The sequence below is a fragment of the Mobula hypostoma genome, chromosome 15, assembly GCF_963921235.1.
Source record: "Mobula hypostoma chromosome 15, sMobHyp1.1, whole genome shotgun sequence".
Classification (NCBI taxonomy): Eukaryota; Metazoa; Chordata; class Chondrichthyes; order Myliobatiformes; family Myliobatidae; genus Mobula; species Mobula hypostoma.
Window position 1 is genome coordinate 40,583,497 of NC_086111.1, and position 18,802 is coordinate 40,602,298.

General features: G+C 39.3%; 1 protein-coding gene across 3 annotated transcripts in view; it reads left to right on the forward strand.

Annotated features, from left to right (window-relative positions):
- The window catches only part of LOC134356790 (FERM domain-containing protein 4B-like), a 222,682-nt gene that overhangs the window by 149,432 nt on the left and 54,448 nt on the right, over positions 1–18,802 (forward strand). For all 3 annotated transcript variants that reach the window (XM_063067932.1, XM_063067933.1, XM_063067934.1), the window contains 3 exons: positions 11,146–11,229; positions 13,377–13,442; positions 17,524–17,581. In XM_063067932.1, the coding sequence (XP_062924002.1) occupies positions 11,146–11,229; positions 13,377–13,442; positions 17,524–17,581 (208 nt within the window). The remainder of the gene's footprint in view (positions 1–11,145; positions 11,230–13,376; positions 13,443–17,523; positions 17,582–18,802) is intronic.

Here is an 18,802-nt window from a genome sequence, read left to right on the forward strand (position 1 = left end):
TCAGAGTAAAGCCTTCGAGCTGTGATTTTTTTCTCATGGCTATTGCAAAGGTTAATTTGCACTTTTAATAATCAAATGGAATATACTGTGCAGGAAATTTCCCTCTGTTCTGGTCATGCTAAATGCATTGTGAGAAAGTACAATCTGTTAGATTCAAATTATCCTGAATTTTACAGTTCCTCCAAAGTGCTATTCATAAATTTCAATAATGTTGAGAATTAATATTTGTGTTTCCATTGTGCTTGCAGAGATGAAAAGGGAAAGGTAGTAAGAGAAACGAGTTGTCTCTGCACTGAGATGCACAGTTGTTGAAGTGATTAATTTTACGGAGCAATAGAGCACAACAAAATCGAAACAGTCTCCTTAGCCCATCAGTCCACACTGATCTGATCTTCAGCCTAATTCTATCTACCTGCACCTGGACCATATCCCTCTATACCCCCCTCATCATGTGCCTATCCAAATTTGTCTTAAATGTTACAGTTGAAGCCCAATCTACCTCTTGTGCTAGCAACTCATTCCGCAGTTGCACCATTCCCTGAGTGAAGAAGTTTTCTCAGATTTCTCTTGAATATTTCACCTTTCACCTATGATATCTAGTTGGAGTTTGTCTACACCCCTCATAACTTTGTGTACCTCTCCATATGATCTTCCTTCATTCCCCTCCACTTTGTGGAATAAAGTCTTAAGCTCTTCAAACTTTCCCTATATCTCAGGTCTTCATGTCCTGGCAACATCCTTGCAAATAACACATAAAAATTGCTGGTGAACGCAGCAGGCCAGGCAGCATCTATAGGAAGAGGTACAGTCGACACTTTGGGCCGAGACCCTTCGTCAGGACTAACTGAAAGAAGAGATAGTAAGAGATCTCTTTCAGTTAGTCCTGACGAAGGGTCTCGGCCCACAACAGTGACTGTACCTCTTCCTATAGATGCTGCCTTGCCTGCTGCGTTCACCAGCAATTTTTATGTGTGTTGCTTGAAATTCCAGCATCTGCAGGTTTCCTCATGTTTGCGCTTTTAAATGCTTGCAAATCTTCTCTTTACTCTTTCAAGTTTATTGATATATTTCCTGCATGTGGATGACCATAACTGCAAACATACTCTAAATCCAACCTCACCAACATCTTGTACAACTTTAATTTTAGTCAATACATGAAAACTGAATGCATAATGTTTATTATTGTTAGTCACATTGATCAGAATATGATGCAACATAAGACATACAGTTGAAGTCAGAATTTTACACGCACCTTAGCCAAATACATTTAAACTCAGTTTTTCACAATTCCTGACATTTAATCCCAGAAAACATTCCCTGTCTTAGGTCAGTTAGGATCACTACTTGATTTTAAGAATGTGAAATGTCAGGTTAATAGTAGAGAGAATGATTTATTTCAGTTTTTATTTCTTTCATCACTTTCCCAGTGAGTCAGAAGTTTACATACACTTTGTTAGTATCTGGTAGCATTGCCTTTAAATTGTTTAACTTGGGTCAAACATTCTGTGTAGACTTCCACAAGCTTCTCACAGTAAGTTGCTAGAATCTTGTTCCATTCCTCCAGACAGGACTGGTGTAACTGAGTCTGATGTGTAGGCCTCCTTGTTTGAATACATTTCTTTCAGTTCTGCCCACAAATTTTCTATCGGATTGAGGTCAGGGCTTTGTGATGGCCACTCCAATACCTTGACTTTGTTGTCCTTAAGCAATTTTGCCACAACTTCGGAGGTATGCTTGGGGTCATTGTCCATTTGGAAGATCCATATGCGACTGAGCTTTAACTTCCTGGCTGATGTCTTGAGATGTTGCTTCAATATATCCACATAATTTTCCTTCCTCTTGCCATCTATTTTGTGAAGTGCACCAGTCCCTCCTGCAGCAATGCACCCCCACAACATGATGCTGCCACCCCCATGCTTCACGGTTGGGATGGTGTTCTTCGGCTTGCAAGCCTCACCCTTTTTCCTCCAAACATAACGCTCGTCATTATGGCCAAACTTTTTTGTTTCATCAGACCAGAGGACATTTCTCCAAAAAATAAGATCTTTGTCCTCATGTGCACTTACAAACTGTAGTCTGGCTTTTTTATGGCGGTTTTGGAGCAGTGGCTTCTTCCTCGCTGAGCAGCCTTTCAGGTTATGTCGATATAGGACTCATTTTACTGTGGATATAGATACTTGTCTGCCTGTTTCCTCCAGCATCTTCACAAGGTCCTTTGCTGTTGTTCTGGGATTAATTTGCACTTTTCGTGCCAAAGTACGTTCATTTCTAGGAGACAGAATGCGTCTCCTTCCTGAGTAGTATTTTGGCTGCGTGGTCCCATGGTGTTTATACTTGCATACTATTGTTTGTTCAGATGAACATGGTACCTTCAGGCTTTTGGAAATTGCTCCCAAGGATGAACTAGACTTGACATAATTTTCAGACCTCAATCCGATAGAAAATTTGTGGGCAGAACTGAAAAAGCCTGTGCAGGCAAGGGGGCCTACAAACCTGACTATTACACCAATTCTGTCTGGAGGAATGGAACAAAATTCCAGCAACTTACTGTGAGAAGCTCATGGAAGGCCATCCAAAACATTTGACCCAAGTTAAACAATCTAAAGGCAACACTACCAGATACTAACAAAGTGTATGTAAACTTCTGATCCATTGGGAAAGTGATGAAAGAAATAAAAGCTGAAATAATTCATTCTCTCTACTATTATTCTGACATTTCATATTCTTAAAATCAAGTAGTGATCCTAACTGACTTCTAGGATTAAATGTCAGGAACTGTGAAAAACTGAGTTTAAATGTATTTAGCTAAGGTGCGTGTAAACTTCTGACTTCAACTGTAGGAACAGAATTAGGCTATTTGCCCATTGAGTCTGCTCTGCCATTGCATCATGGCTAATTTACTATTCCTCTCAACTCCATTTTTCTGCAGTCTCACTGTAACCTTTGACACACTTACTAATCAGAATCTATCAACCTCCATTTTAAATGTACCCAGTGACTTGGCTTCCAAAAATGATTGGGCGATTAGGTTGATCTGTGGTGTGTAAAACACCGACTTTAGTGTTAATTCATAGGTGAGCTTTAAAAGGTTTAAATGATATTGTGCTAGTAAGAGACATTTGGATATTTGTTGCCGCTAACCCTTCTGATAGGACTGACAGATTGTTGTGTTGGCCTCTGAAAGCCACACTCAAATTGTCAAGCAATTCAAATACTAATTTGAATCAATCCAGGGTGTAGGTCATTCTAACGAGATTAAAGTGGTGGTTGGTTTATGAATCTAAAACAATTAGTTAAGATTCTGACTTAATTTACTGACGTCAAGTCTGATTTCAATTATTGATGACCTAGTAATGTAAATCTTAGATTACTGTGCTTTATTTGATTGTACCATCAATTGAATCTTGTGATTTGAAAATGCATGCAAAATGTAAATAATATAAATGGGAACAGCAGCCTTTGAAAATATATTTTGTGTGCGTAAAACTTCGAAAGATTGAAGAAAAGGAGACTTGGAGCAGTGGTATCTTTTGTAGTGGCACTTTGGTAAATGGATGCATCAAGGGCTTAAGAGAAGAGGACCTCTGAGAACAATTCAGAGGACAGTTTCCAAAGAAACAATTCTACAGTGTAATCATTACAACCTTAGTTTATACAAGCTTCATTCACAAGCTTTACTCTGGATCTCCAAACTGGTTAAACAGCTGGTGTAATTAGAGCTTAATACTAAGTAGTGTAATAGCATCTCCAGAATGGGTATACTATACTGGAATGGGGTGTATTTTTGATTGGTGGCAAAAAAATATTTTAAGTGTATAGTGTTGTGTATTATGAGAATATATGCTGTGGAATATCACTTTGGCAGTCTGAGGTACACACCTGCTTCAAGCAGGTTTCAGTTATACCGGTGCCTGAGAAGAACGTCATAACCCGCCTCGACGGCTATCGTCCAGCAGTGTTTACATCCACAGTGATGAAGGATTGTTAGAGGTGAAACATATGAAGTCCTGCCTGAGAAGAAGCAACTTGGATCTGCTCCAATTTGCCCACCGGCACAACAGATCCATAGCAGATGCCATTTCATTGGCTCTTCACTCAACCCAGGACCATCCGGACAGCAAAGGTGCGCATCAGGATGCTCTTTTTCGACTAGAGTTTGGCGTTTAATACTGTCATCCATCAGTACAGGTGGATCACATGGCTGAGTGCTTAGCCCCCTGCTCAACTCACTTTCTACTTATGACTGTGAGGCTAAGCACAGCTCCAAAGCCATATTTAACTTTACTGACAACACTTCTGTCATTGGCTGGATCAATGGTGGTGACAAATCAGCATGTAGGAGGGAGCTTGAAAATCTTTCTGAGTGATGCCACAGCAACAACATCCTATCCAATGTCGGCAAGGGAGGAGGAGGAGAAAACCAGAGGTTCATGAGCCAGTCCTCGGAATCAGAGGTGGAGAGGGTCAGAAACTTTAAATTCCTCAGTGTTAGCATTCAGATCAGTCCTGGGCCCAGAATGTGAGTGGAATTACGAAGAAAGCATGACAGTACCTCTACTTAGGAGTTGGCAAAGATTTGGCATTGCACCTAAAACTTTGACAACTTCTATAGATGTGTGATGGAGAGTGTACTGACTGGCTGCATCACAGCCTGGTATGGAAACACCAATGCCCTTGAATAGGAAATCCTACAAAAAGTAGTGAATATGGCCCAGTCCATCACAGGTAAAGCCTTCACCACCATTGAGCATTGTCGCAGGAAAGCAGCATCCATCATCAGGGACCTGTGCCACCCAGGTCAGAATCAAGTTTATTACCACTGGCGTGTGTCGTCCTGTTCCCTTCTTGCTACTGCCTTCAGAGAAAGAAGGTACGTGAGCCTCAGGACTCGCACCTCCAGGTTCAGGAGAAGTTATTACCCCTCAACCTTCAGGCTCTTGAACCAGAGGGGATAACTTCATTTGTACACAGTTCCCACAACCTATGGACTCACTTTCAAGCAGAGTTTCCCAACCTTTTTATAATGTGGTTCTGTGCCATTAACCGATGGTCCATGGATCCCAGGTTGGGAACCCCTGCTTTCAAGGCTCTTCATCTCATGTTATCAATATTTATTGATTACTTTATTATTATTTATTTTTCTTTTTGTATTTGCACAGTATGTTGTCTGTTGCACAGTGGTTATCCATCCTGTTGGTGGGGCCTTTCATTGATTCCATTATGATTATATGATTTATTGAGTATGCCTGCAAGAAAATGAATCTCAGGGTTATATATGGTGACATATTTATATTTGATGATAAATTGACTTTGAACTTCGAAACATAAAGTAACTTGAAGTAACAAAGTAATTGCTTATTAGCAGCAAATGAAAGCTCCTGTTTCTTGTTATAATTCCACTGAAGATTTGAGTTGGAAAATTGTTAGAAATGACCATAACATTTTTTTTGCCCTTTTATTTTAACACCAGCATCAAACCAATATTTTAAATAATTACCTCCTTATTTAAGGGGAAAAGACATAAAACAGGTTAAACATTAGTTTACTTTTACTAGTATTAATTTTTAAATTTAAATTTGAAAATGATTGTCCAAAATAATTCATCGTATGTAATTGAAGAATACTTTATGGTCTTCATCAAAGGATAGCTAACGTTATTGATGGAATTGGTGGAACATTATTCGTAGAAAGTTAGTTAATCCATTCTGCTGCTCTTTCTACCAACATAAACTTTGCTGTTGCCTCAGTCTTTCCAGGACTTGTGTCTCCACTATCCAACCATTATAATATAACCACTTTAAATAATTTGCTTTCATGAGATGTATATTTAGGCTATCAATATTCTGGTGTTTGGTTTTATATGATGTAAATCACTGGAACATACCTCACCCCAATGTCCCCTCAAATCTGTAATGACCAGTGCGTGCAACGATCTTGTGCAATTTTTTTGCCCAGTGACGACAACAACATGTGCACACTGAATTTTTAAGTGGAAGTAAACCTGAAGATATTCTGATAATAAACTACCGCATCTAGTTTGCTGTTCATTGTTTAAAAGAAATAAAATAACTGTCAATAAGAACATTGATCTCATCTGGGTTTGATCATTTTCACTCTTGTTCATCTGCACTCTCACAAAATATATGTAGCAGGGCTGTAGCGGGTAATGAAGGATTTTCTTTCCGGAGCTTTTGCACACCATCCACATGTGATTTGCTTGCTGAATGATGCTTTTAGAAAGTTGTTTCCAAATATTACTCCACTCCCCTCCCCTGAGTCAGGAGGAGGAGAAGATGGTGGCACGGCACAGCGCGCATAGCCTCTCTGGTGATGAATATCTGTAATCTGTCAAGTAGGAAGCCGTGCACAATTCTGATTTGATGGAGACGGGCGTGAGAGCACAGAGGAACATCTGGTGAAACTTCTGAAATGCCTGCTTCGCTGCCGCTGCTACTGTGTAATCCAGAATCTCCGGAGGGGAAGGCCCCAAATCCTCGGCTTTGCCTGTTGCTTGGCGGCCAGGGCCGGGGTAAAGTGCTCAGCAGAGATGGTGCTCGGTGTCGGAGGGCTGGTCGGAGGCTCGAAGTTTTCGGACGGACTCATAGTTGGACTGTGGTCGGGTGCTTCCAGGATGCTGCATCGGCAAGTTTGCAGCGCTGGAAGCTCATGGCAGGGAGAGCTGCTTCCTTCTACTGTCTGCGTGAGATGTTGGGGCTATCGGGACTTTGAAACATTTTTTTTTACAGTACCCATGGTCTGCTCTTACCAAATTACGGTATTGCTTTGCACTGTTGTAACTATATGTTATAATTATGTGGTTTTGTCAGTTTTAGTCTTGGTCTGTCTTATGTTGCTGTGATATTGTACCCGAGGAACATTGTATCATTTTTTAATGCATGCATTTCTAAATGACAATAAACGAGGACTGAGTGTCCTCATAATCTAATCTAATCTTCTTCCCACTTGCAAGTTCTCCAGCAATTTGTGCATCACAGCAATACACACAGGTAACACCAGTTTCTGTATTGTATATAAGTATTTCTCTTAGCTGCACATTCCTGATCTCATGAGCTTTCGGTGTAGCAGTATCTACTGTCTCATTAAGCCATTCTGCTTTAAATGAACTAGAGGTTCTTGTGCGTTTCACGCCCTTTGCTTCTTTCGAATTTGACATAGTGAATAATTTCTTCAATTAAAACAGTATAGATAAGAGGTTTTAAAATTTGCAGACATATCATTGCAAATTCCATATTGTCAACACGTCCTCATCAGAAATCGGAAAAGGAAATGTGATTGTGTACGATCATGAAATATACTTAACATGCCAACCTTTTGTGCACACTTTAAATTTCTTTGTGCATGTGCACACCTTAGAAGGAATATTGTCTCACTCTTTAGATTTTATTGTCTTATTATACTTGCAAAGCTCTTATTTAGTTGTCTCCTTTAAAATCAGAAACTCCAGAGCTGAGGTCAGAAATAATCTAGCTTTAATTCGTGTGACTCCTTTGAAAAGCAAATACCCTGTTAGCTCTTTCCCTAAGGCAAGTAATACCTTAGAGTAAAATTTAAAAAACTATTGGAAAACTGAGGTAGAAACCCAAATGTGGAAATGCTTACAGACCAGGTAGCTGAATGGTAGATGCACTTTAAAGATATAATTTACTTGGAGAATTTCCTCTTATTTGAAATCTGCCCTGTCATTGGTTTCTTTATGAAGGTTAACTTAGCCCAAGTGGGGAAAATGCAATCCTTTCAAGTTTGCTGCTGGAGCATTATCCTGTTGTAAACGAGGAAACACTTGTATTGCCATTTGCTCTGATCGCAGTTATCTTCTGTCATTTTAGACCATTTGATCTAAAATGGTTAGGTGAGATCATCATGCACTATTAATTATTTGCTTGCCTTCTGAGATTAGCTACTCAGTTGAGCATAAAAGTGTGCTAAAATTATTTATTGCATGCTAATTTTCAGTATCAATTAGGAATAAATCAATTTATGAAATTAATGAGGGGAGTGTTTGAAATATGTAAAAAATTCTATGTACTAGTGATGAATATGTAAAAAAGGAAGTGGTGTATTGTATAACAAGGGATTTGTACATGAATAAGGATTAAGTATGGTATATTTGTGTAAAATATGTTAATCCTAGTACTACACAGTTTCAACTTTCATACTTTGCTCCAAGTGGATGGATTCGTATAGCATTCATTTGCTAGAAACGAAGGTGACCTTGCAGTTAGATGTTGTTTGATATAATAACCCTTAAGAAACATTAATCAGGGCAGTCAGCTGTTGCCATTTATTTAACTTTGTGGGCAGGGTTAAAAGCAAAGCTTGTGTAACTATTTATTTTACTAAAATGATAACATTGCTCAGTTCTGCACCATTTAGGACTTTCAAAGGATCTACACTGAGCTCAGGAATTTAAATTTGGATGCTTTCTTTGAAGGGGCAAAGTAAATATACACGTATTTTTGGTAGACAGGCAAGCAGGCATGCCGTTTACTGCACGCACAGACACACAAACAACATGCTTACAGATTGCTGCGCGTGCGATCAAAGCATGGGGGAAAGTTGTGTCTGTGAACTGTTAACAAATTCGACTAAATGAATAATCAGATCTAACTTCTGTTTAAAAATGAATGCACTCAGTCTATAAGTTTTGGTTTATACTTAGTCTCTTCCTAGCGCTGAAGCAGTTGAGTGTGTAATTGAGGCATGACTGGTCATAGGAGTGAGTGAAACTTAATTCCACTGAAGAGAAACTAAAACTCATGAGGAAGCCATTCAGCCCATTAGATTCACACTGGCACCCAGAGAGAAAATCCATTAGATAAATTCTCCCTTTGACTGTATTCCTGAGATTTATTCTACCTAAAGCCAAAGAACATTGTAGAGCAGGAACATACTCTTGGCCTACAATGTCTGTACTGACCATGGTGCCCAAATGTGGTCTGTGTCCCTCCATTCCCTGCTTGTCTAAATACCTCTTAAACTTGGCTGTTGTATCTACTTCCACCATTTCACCTACCAACACATTCCAGGCTTCTACCATTGGCTTCTTTTTCATTTGTTGTTTAGTTACTTTCTATAGATTTGCTGAGTATGCCTGCAGGAGAAAGAATCTCGGGGTTGTATGTGGTGACACGTATGTACTCTGATAATAAATTTTACTTTCAGCTTTGAATTTTGATCCTTTTTTTTAACCATTAACTTGCATTAAGCGACCATAAGCTTTCCATACGACTTGCGGTATTTGAGTGAAATCAGAGGAAATGGAGAGAATGTGGAAACTTGATACCTAACCTAAAGCAGACAAGCTTGCTGAGTGGCCACTCTGTTTGGTACAGGAGGTATCTAATAAAGTGTATTTCTGTACGCTTGTGGTCTCTGTTCCTGTAGCTGATCCAGTTCAAGGTTTGACGTGCTTTGCATTCAGAGATGCTCTTCTCCACACCACTGTTGTACCATGTGGTTATTTGAGTTACTGTTGCCTTCCTGTCATCTTGAACCAGTCTGGCCATTCTCTCATTGACAAGGTGCTTTTGCCCACATATGCTGCACACTGGAGGGTTTTTTTTTTTGCTTTTTGTTTTTTGCACCATTCTCTGTAAACTCTAGAGTAGGGGTTCCCAACCTGGGGTTCACAGACCCCTTGATTCATGGTATTGGTCCATGGCACAAAGGTCGGGAACTCCTGGTCTAGAGACTGTTGTGTAGGAAATCAGCAGTTTCGGAGATACTCAAATCACGCCATCTGGCAAAAGCAATCATTCCGTCGTCAAAGTCACTTCGATCATATTTCTTGCCCCGTCTGAACAAGATCTGAACCTCTTATCCCTGTCTGCATGCTTTCATGCATTGAGTTGCTGCCACATGATTGGATACATTATCAAGCTTGTGTACCTGATGAACTGGCGACTGCATGTAGATTTGTTGCAAACCTTAAATAATTGTCTGACTGCCTATCTTTTGAATAAAGGCATCTAACGAAATAACGAATTCTAGATCATCCTGTATTGGTTGATTAGGTTTTGATTGCAATCTTGGCAACAGTGAATTGCTTTCAGTCTGCCTTGGAAGTAGTTCCAAAATTATTGGGCTATTTATAAGGACACAGTGGGATATCAGAGGGTAGAAGATCTGATTACCATTTAATAAAGAATATTTGACAGCAAGGGAAACCCACTGTTAAAGATGAGTGCTCATAATTTTGAATCGTGGTCATTTAGTACTGTAAAGTTAAATGCCATTTTGCTTGGCATTGACGATCCCAGTTTTAATTTGCAATCTGTGGTGTAGACATGATGCCAGGGTACAGGAAATGATCATCTCAGGTCATAGTGTAATTAGTTTAGAAAATGGGGATATCTGTAGCGTATCACAATTGAGAGAATGTGGCAAGAGCACATGCGGCCAGCTTATCATGTGGTGAATTGAATGGTCATCCTAAGTGCGGGCATTCACGCACGTGTGTTTTAGTCGCACCCACACTAAACTGCTGTGACTACATGATTCAGTAAGAGCATTTAAATAAATATACTACACCGTTATAGTTCTTGCTCTGCGCATTCAAATGTTTCATTCTCTCTCTCTCTTTCTCTTTCTCTTTCTCTCTATCTCTCTCCCTCTGGCCCCTCTCTCTATATACTTATTGAGATACGGTGTGGAGAAGGCCCTTCGAGCCACACTGCCTACCAATCCCCCACTATCAGAGCCTAATCACAGGACAATTTACAATAGCCAGTTAACCTACCAACCGGTGCAACTTCGGGCTGAAGGAGGAAACCGGAGCACCCAGAGGAAACCCACACAATCATGTGGAGAACGTACAAACTCCTTTCAGGCAGTGGTGGGAATTGAACCCGGGTTGCCTGTACTGTAAACCATTGGGCTAACCAGTATGCTGCCATGCTGCCCAAACCTGCCTATTTTATTAATTCTGACCAAACTTGCTATGTATTTTGAGCATAATTTCACTTGCCAATACAACTTTAGGAAGTATCACCTTTGTGTTGCAGCAGCCAGGAAATGTAAAAATAGTGGATAATGAATAATTATGGCAGATCAATTGTGAAGAGAATGATAATTCACATCCATCTTCTAATGATAAATTCTGCACTTTGTTGTCCCCATTTTTAGTAATGAAAATGCGAGGGAAGAACTGAAGAAACTCCCAGCCCTTCCTACTCGAGCATTGCAGGAGCATCCATCGCTTGCATATTGGTGAGTTGGCTCAAACTACTGGGGGATAAAAGACAATTGATGAAAATTTCAAAACCATCTTGGATGCATGAATCATTGCAAATGCATTTATTTGTAATCATATTAAATATGAATCTTCCAAACCTACATTTAGTTGTGCATAAAGACAGTCGTAATTTTGCTTCATTGCATCTCAGTGCTCTGGATGGCCTACAGTACAATGATATGACTCCCATCGCAACTCACCCAATGTTAGTATTGCACCATGGGATGCATGAAGCTTAGTCGGTTTATTCAATGACAACTGTTGGATTAATGAGACTTGATAGTCAGGGTGGAGATGATGGGCTGAAAAGTCTGTTTCTGTACTCTGGTCTTCTGTTTATGTCAGTTCTCACTCCTGCTTTTACTCTTCTGGCACCTTCACTCCATTAAGCAGTGCACCTTGCTGTTGACCTGACTTTCCAATGCAGTTCTATACTTAGTCCAGTGAAGCATAATTTATTTATTTAGCGATACAGTGCAGACTAGGCTCTCCCGGCCCTTCAAACCCCTGACAACCCGATTAACCCTAACCTAATCATGGGACAACTTGGGACACCTGGTACGTCTTTGGACTGTGGGAGGGACCTACAGAAAACCCACTCATTCCATGGGGGAGGACTTACAGGGACTCCTTGGAGAATGGCACTGGAATTCAACTCTGAACTCTAGAATACCCCAAGCTGTGATAGTGTTGTGCTAGCTGCTATACTACCGTCAAACCCACAGTTATAAATGCACATCACAATTTTTTAATGTGCTACATTTTTTTAAAGCAAAACAAATTAAAGTATAAATTGTACATTGTTGGCATTCACTGCCAACTCAGAAATACTGTTAATGGAAAAAGAATAAAAACATTTTTCAAAGTCGGCCTTCTGTGTTTTTAAGTGATTATGACTTAGAACTGGGAAATTTTCAAGTTCTGTTTCATCCAAGTGGTGGTCTTTGTTAGTCTGGACTGAGTATTAAGGATGATTTCCTGAACGGAGTCATCATGGTGAATCCACTGATGGCTTCACATGGTTCATACCTGCCCTCTCAATTGGGGATCACTATAGTCAGGTGGAGAACCCCAGTAGGTTTTGTTGGAAATACCTTTGGTAATTCACTGAAGTAACTTCGCTTTACATTCTCACTGCAACTCAAAGCAGCTAATGCGGCAAAGAAATCAAAGCTGACCCTCCTGAATTATCTAACTTAGTTACACAAACATTTACCACTCATGCCTAAGATCTGGAATTGTCCTTCTAAATGTGTCTGCACCTCCATTTGCCTTTTTTAAAAGAGCATTTTTTTCAATGTTTGCTTTTGATCAAACCTTTAATCATGTGTCACAATATAATTTGTATATTCATATTTTTTGGAAGTTTCTTGCAGGGTTTTATTGATGTTATACAACAAATACAAGTTCTTTCTCAGAATCCGTGAGTCATCAAAGGAACAAGAAGGCATTGGGCCCTTGTCTGTGTTCTACCATATCTAATTTCATCCAGTTTCCAGCATAATTTTGATTGCTGCAGTGTAATTAATACCAGTGTAAGGGAATAATGTTTTCCTGTACAGTGATAGATTCACTCCTGCTGAGTAAAACCAACATGTTTCACATGAGATTCTTCATCAAAAATATCGTTTGCATTTTCTATTTCTAAGTGACCTTTCAGTTTAAATCTTAGAAGGTCACTACATTATGCAGCAGCCACACTCCAAAATTATTTTATTGCAAATAAAAGATTTTTCTTAAGTTCTCAGTTCATGAAAGCTACAAAATAAAAGCAACTTCATCCTTTGATTTCTTTGGCAGTAGTGAAGTTTATATGATAGCCTGAAAATATCTCCTGCCAAATTAGTTATTGAATATGAACTGACTTGTGTGAGCTCAGCTCGTTTGTTTCAGAATCAATGGAATGAACGATGCAAACTTATTCTATTTAGTTAAAATGACATTAGACCAGACAGAATTTTCTGCATGGCAGCCACTTGCTTACTGGACAGAATAAGATCTGTTTTATTAAGTTAACAAATGATCCAAGCCACACACAGTGTGTGGCATCACGGTTGAACATATTGTCCTGTCTGGGAGTTCCTTATTTGTTTGGACTAAAATGGTATGTTTGTTCTTGCAGCGAAGATCGAGTGATTGACCACTATAAAAAACTCAAAGGACTCAGCAGAGGACAGGCAATTGTCAAGTAAGCAAATGTTTATTGCTCAGTTTGGACAGCACCTGTAATTTACATGGAATGGGGACTGAGAAACTGAACAGGGTGAACAGCACAGATTGTTGTTCATGTGGAGTTGGCACGTTCTCCCTGTGACTGGTAGAATCTAGAGAGGGTTGATGGGAATGGAAGGGCCAGACCCAGTGGGCTGAGAGCCTATTTCCATGCTGAATCTCTCTTTGGCAATGACACTGCTTAATGGATGACGAGGTGACTCAATCAAAAAGTGTGCACGAAATAAAATTCCTCTTTCCAATATTCTTATTAATTTTATATATAAGAAATCAGAGTACAAGAAAAAATATATCAATACATTATACTAAAATGAATATAAAGACTCCTTACCCTATATTCATACAGATTAATTAATTTGTAACATTGAAATATAGTAATTTTATTATATTAGAAAAATCTAACCCAGTACCAAGAGCAAAGCTGATTAGTAAAGGAAAAAAAGGGGAAGAAAATTATTAGTCATAATCTGTGCTTTAACAACAAGTCAAAGGTTTTGAAAATAATTCCAAAAAGGTCCCCACAATGTTTGAAAGTCTCGGCGAGATTCAAAGATTGAACATCGAATCTTTTCTAAATTTAAACGTGACATCACATCATGTAGCCATTGAACGTGAATAGGAAGAGCCGCATCTTTCCATTTAAGCAAAAGCGTCCTTCTGGCCTTAGGAGAAATAAAAGCCAAAATGAGCAAGTCAGATGACTCCAAAATAATATCCTTTCCTCCAACAATACCAAATAAAGCGGTCAAAGGATCAGGCTTAAAGTTTACTTTGAAAAGTACCAAAAAAGTTTGAAATACTTTTTTCCAATATTTTCCAACTCGGGCATGTCCAAAACATATGAATGAGTGAAGCTTCTCCATTGTTACATTTATCACAACACGGAGATGTATCTAAATAAAAAAGAGACAACTTATTCCTTGGTCATATGGGCCCGCGAAATAAAATTCCAAACATGGTTCCTCAACCCTATTGAATTCATCAGTCACAAGCACCAGCCTAGGTGTTTCTGAGTGAGGAAAGAGACATATCAGACTTGATAATGATTCTGACAGTTGTCCCCCAGGAGAAAGAGTGTAAATGTATATGGGACCTCCTCTTGCTTGGGTGAAAGGACAGAAAACCTTGGGTGAATGCCTCAGCAAAGGCTTCCATCACCAAGGAGAATTTGGGAACCAAGAGAGAGGACACCTGCACGTTTGTGTAATGTAACAACTACCTGGTGCTTAGGGAGTGGAAGCTAAGTCCTATTTTCATGTAAAACTCATTTTTAAAAAAAAATTACTATCTAATTTTAAGCATTAGTGGAAGCCTGCAGACTATCTTCTCACTGTTCATCTAAATGTTTTGTGTGGAGCAAGAGCCAGGCAACAATGACATCTCCAATTCACTATTTATTTTCCCCGGCTTCTAATTTCTTCATGGCTTCTTCTGCACTTGATACCGTTTTGTTGTGGTTCTGGAATATTCCCTGTTCACCTCACCAATAATCACTCACCATCATAATCAAAAGTTCCAACTTTAAGAGTTGAGCATTTCCAAGTCTGGCAGGTAATGCAAGTTTGCAACAGGTGCATAGATTTTTCAGTTAGCCAATTTTCTAATGGCCAATTCAAATGATAGATTTGATGTACTTAGCAGTAAAACATAGCTCCAGCAATATTTACATGCTGTTTGTCAACAAAATGTTGGCTACATAGTAGTTCAGTGATTGACAAATGCAAATTTTCATATCTTTAAGGTATAAAAAGAAATTTCTGTTTTCTGGTTTTCTTGTTACACAGTCATAATGTGCTTGCAGTTGTAATGGGATGGATTAAGACATTAAAATGTAGGAGCAGAGTTAGGCCATCTGGCCCATCGAGTCTGCTCCAGCATTCAATATTCATTCAAAGCTGATCCTTTTTGTTTCCTCCTCCTCAACCCCAGTTCCTGGCCTTCTCCCCGTAACCTTTGATGCCATGTCCAATCAAGAACCTATCAATCTCTGCCTTCAAACCACCCAACGACCTGGCCTTCACAGCTGTACGTGGCAACAAATTCCACAAATTCACCATCCTTTGGCTAAAGAAATTTCTCTGCATCTCCGTTTTGAAAGGGCGCCCCTCTAACCTGAGGCTGTGTCCTCTTGTCCTAGACTCTTCCCACCATGGGAAACATCCTTTCCACATCTACTGTTTAAGCCTTTCAACATTTGAAAGGTTTCAATGAGATCCCCCTTATCCTTCTGAATTCCAGCGATCTGACCCAAAGCAATTCGGGTGTCCAGGAAATGTAATAAGCATGCAAGCACAAGCCTAATATATTATTGTAAATCAGAAAAGCACAAATAAAACACACTAAATTCTATATAATAAGCTACAAAGATTTCAGGGCTCATGATTCTTAGTCTCCACTTGATTGTCGCTGTTGGGGGAGCTCCAAGCTCCAACTCGTGAGGTCTCGCTGGGTCCTTCCTAATTGTGATTCCTGGGTCTAGGTGAAGTCCCAAGGTCTGAGCGAAAGTTGCCTCAATAAATAGGGGACCAATCCACAAAGATTGAGAGACTTGTAGAGACAGATATATCCTTCGGTCTTTTGTTCTCGTGCCACTAGTGCCTGAGGCCAAAAGGAATCCAGCTGCTATCAGCAAACATTTAACAAGTCTACAGTGTAAGAATCCAGCTGCTATTAGCAAACATTTAACAAAGCTACAGTGTTTAACTTGCACAGGCACCTTACATGCTCAAACTCAGAGTTAAAGTATCACTTGGAATTGTTCAGACTTTCATTTCTTTTTTTTGCCAAAATTTAATACCCAACACAGCAATTGACTTTAGTATATAGAATATACTTCTTTACCCCCAGTGTCCGTCCACCAGAATCATAGTCCCTACCCAGCCGGCAGGTGTAATTTACTTAACTATTAAATTGTGCAGATAGGATCAGCAGCCAGGACTTTGGAGGCATGTCATGGGCCTTCCTGTTACGTCCACTTGTGTGAGGATAATATTTAGCATCCATAAAACCACTTTGTAACTCTTGTAGATCTTTGAATATACAGAATACATTTCAGCTGACAGATTTTGAAAGGTAGCATACTTTGTTTGATCATTGAGTGAGAGGAAAATGATCTCTGAAAACTATACATGCATCATAATAAAACTATCAGAAGATAACTTATTCTGTAGTATTTGCAACAGGCAAATCAAATCTGAGAAGCTCTGCATTCAGAACACTTTGGTTGACAATACCTGATTTATATCCATGCTACTAATTGCATTATCTGGCAAAATCCATGCACTGTGATCATCTAGTAATTTGATTTCAGGGTATTATTGCTCACTGCTTGATGACAACAAATGGAAACTCAGTACCTGCATTATGACGATCATTTATCAACTTTCATTTGCAAACTGAGATGCAAGCCCTTTGAAACAGTTTGTGCAAAGAATCTTCCTGTGCTGTTGTCCTTCTGACTCAAACCACAGAAGGGTAAATTTCACAAAATTAAAAGTATTAATGGGATTGTACTTTATCCCTGCCTGTGAAATAGTACTGTGGTTCCGTTGGGCATATACTCAAATGGTGCAGTCAAATTTATAATCAGATGAGACGGTGGCTGGGTTTTCTGCTTTCTCTGTTCTTGTTAATACTCCAATAATCCATGGATGTGATTTTTTCAAAACAAGACTTTGACCAACAGGAACACGTTTTAACGCTTGTTGGTGACAACAAAGATACTTCATGTTGGCCTATGTACTTCTTTGTAAAGAACTAATATTGCCCTTTCAGTGGAAGAACTGTTATCATGATGTTTACATCTGTTTTTATTTAACCCAAGAAGTAAGAGATTAAGCAGATAATGAAAATGTTATCTGACTTCACATTCCAGTGCAGACTATTTTTCAGTTCCCTGCTTTAATAAAAGCACTTGTAAGTTAATTCTTTGTCTAACTTAATTAGTGCAGTCAAATAATTGAGTTGCTACTATACTTTGATTTTTGTATTGGATGAGGTATTTTGCATTTAGCTTATTAACACTATTTATTTTTCAGTTATATGACCGTAGTGGAAGCTCTTCCTACTTATGGTATTCATTACTATGGAGTAAAGGTTAGTATTGAAAGTATTTGCTTGATACTGCATGCTTTTAACACGCAATTTGTAATGGGGGAAATGATTTTGGTTTGACTAAAGGCTCTCCTGCTTATTGCTTTCATGCTGAGCGAGTCCTGTGGTTTTTTGTTTTCATTCCACCACAATGGAATGTTTGCCCCAGTGACATGAAACACAATTTCACTCAAAGTTGTTGATTCTTTCCTTTTATTTCTCCTTGTCTCCTCTGCCTTTCTTTTTGCAAAGGCGTAAATTGTGGTTTGTTGTTTAATGCACTGTTCTTTCGTGCTTTGGGCAAGCAAGCATTATTGTAGCCTTTTACCATTTCATCATATTGGAATACAGTTCATATCAAAGAAATACAATTGGAGTGTGATCTTACAACCATTGAGCATCGCAGCACCAGAAACAAGCCGATCGGCCATTCTAGTCCATGCCCAGCTGTTGTGTTACCTGGATCACAGCTGGACCATAGCTTTTCACACCCCTCCCATGAATGTCTGTATCGAAACATCCCTTAAATGTTGCAATCAAACACGTTTCCACCACTTCTGCATTCCACACTTGCACCACACTGAATGGAGAAGTTCCCCTTCGTGCTCCCCTTAAATATTTCACCTTTCACCTTTAACTATTGTTCTAGTCTCAGTAGAACCTGGGTGGAAAACCCTGCTTGCATTTATGCTATCTGTACCCCTCATAATTTTGAATAATTGTCTCCCATCATTCTCCTTTGCTCCAGGAAATAAAGTCCTATTGTGTTCCACATTTCCCAACAACTGAGGTCCTCAAGTCTCAACAACTTCCTTGGGAATTTTCTCTGTTCTTTCAATCTTATTGATATCTTTCCTGTTGTAGGTAGGTGAACTGCACAGAATACTCTAAATTAGGCCTTACCTATGCCTTGTACAATTTCAACGTAACATTCCAGCTCCTGTACTTAGTGCTCTTATTTATGAAGGCCAATGCACCAGGAGCTCTCTCTACGACCCTACCTACCTGTGACAACACTTTCAAGGAATTATGGATCTGCGTTCCCAGATCCCTTTGTTGTACCGTTTTCAGTGCCCTACTGCTCACGGTGTAAGTCGTACCCTGGTTTGTCCTCCTAAAGTGCGACACTCCACCCTTGTCCACAGTCAGTTCTATCTGTTATTATTCAGCACATTTTTTCATGAGCTAGTCCAGATCTCGCTGCAAGCTTTGATAGTTTGTCTA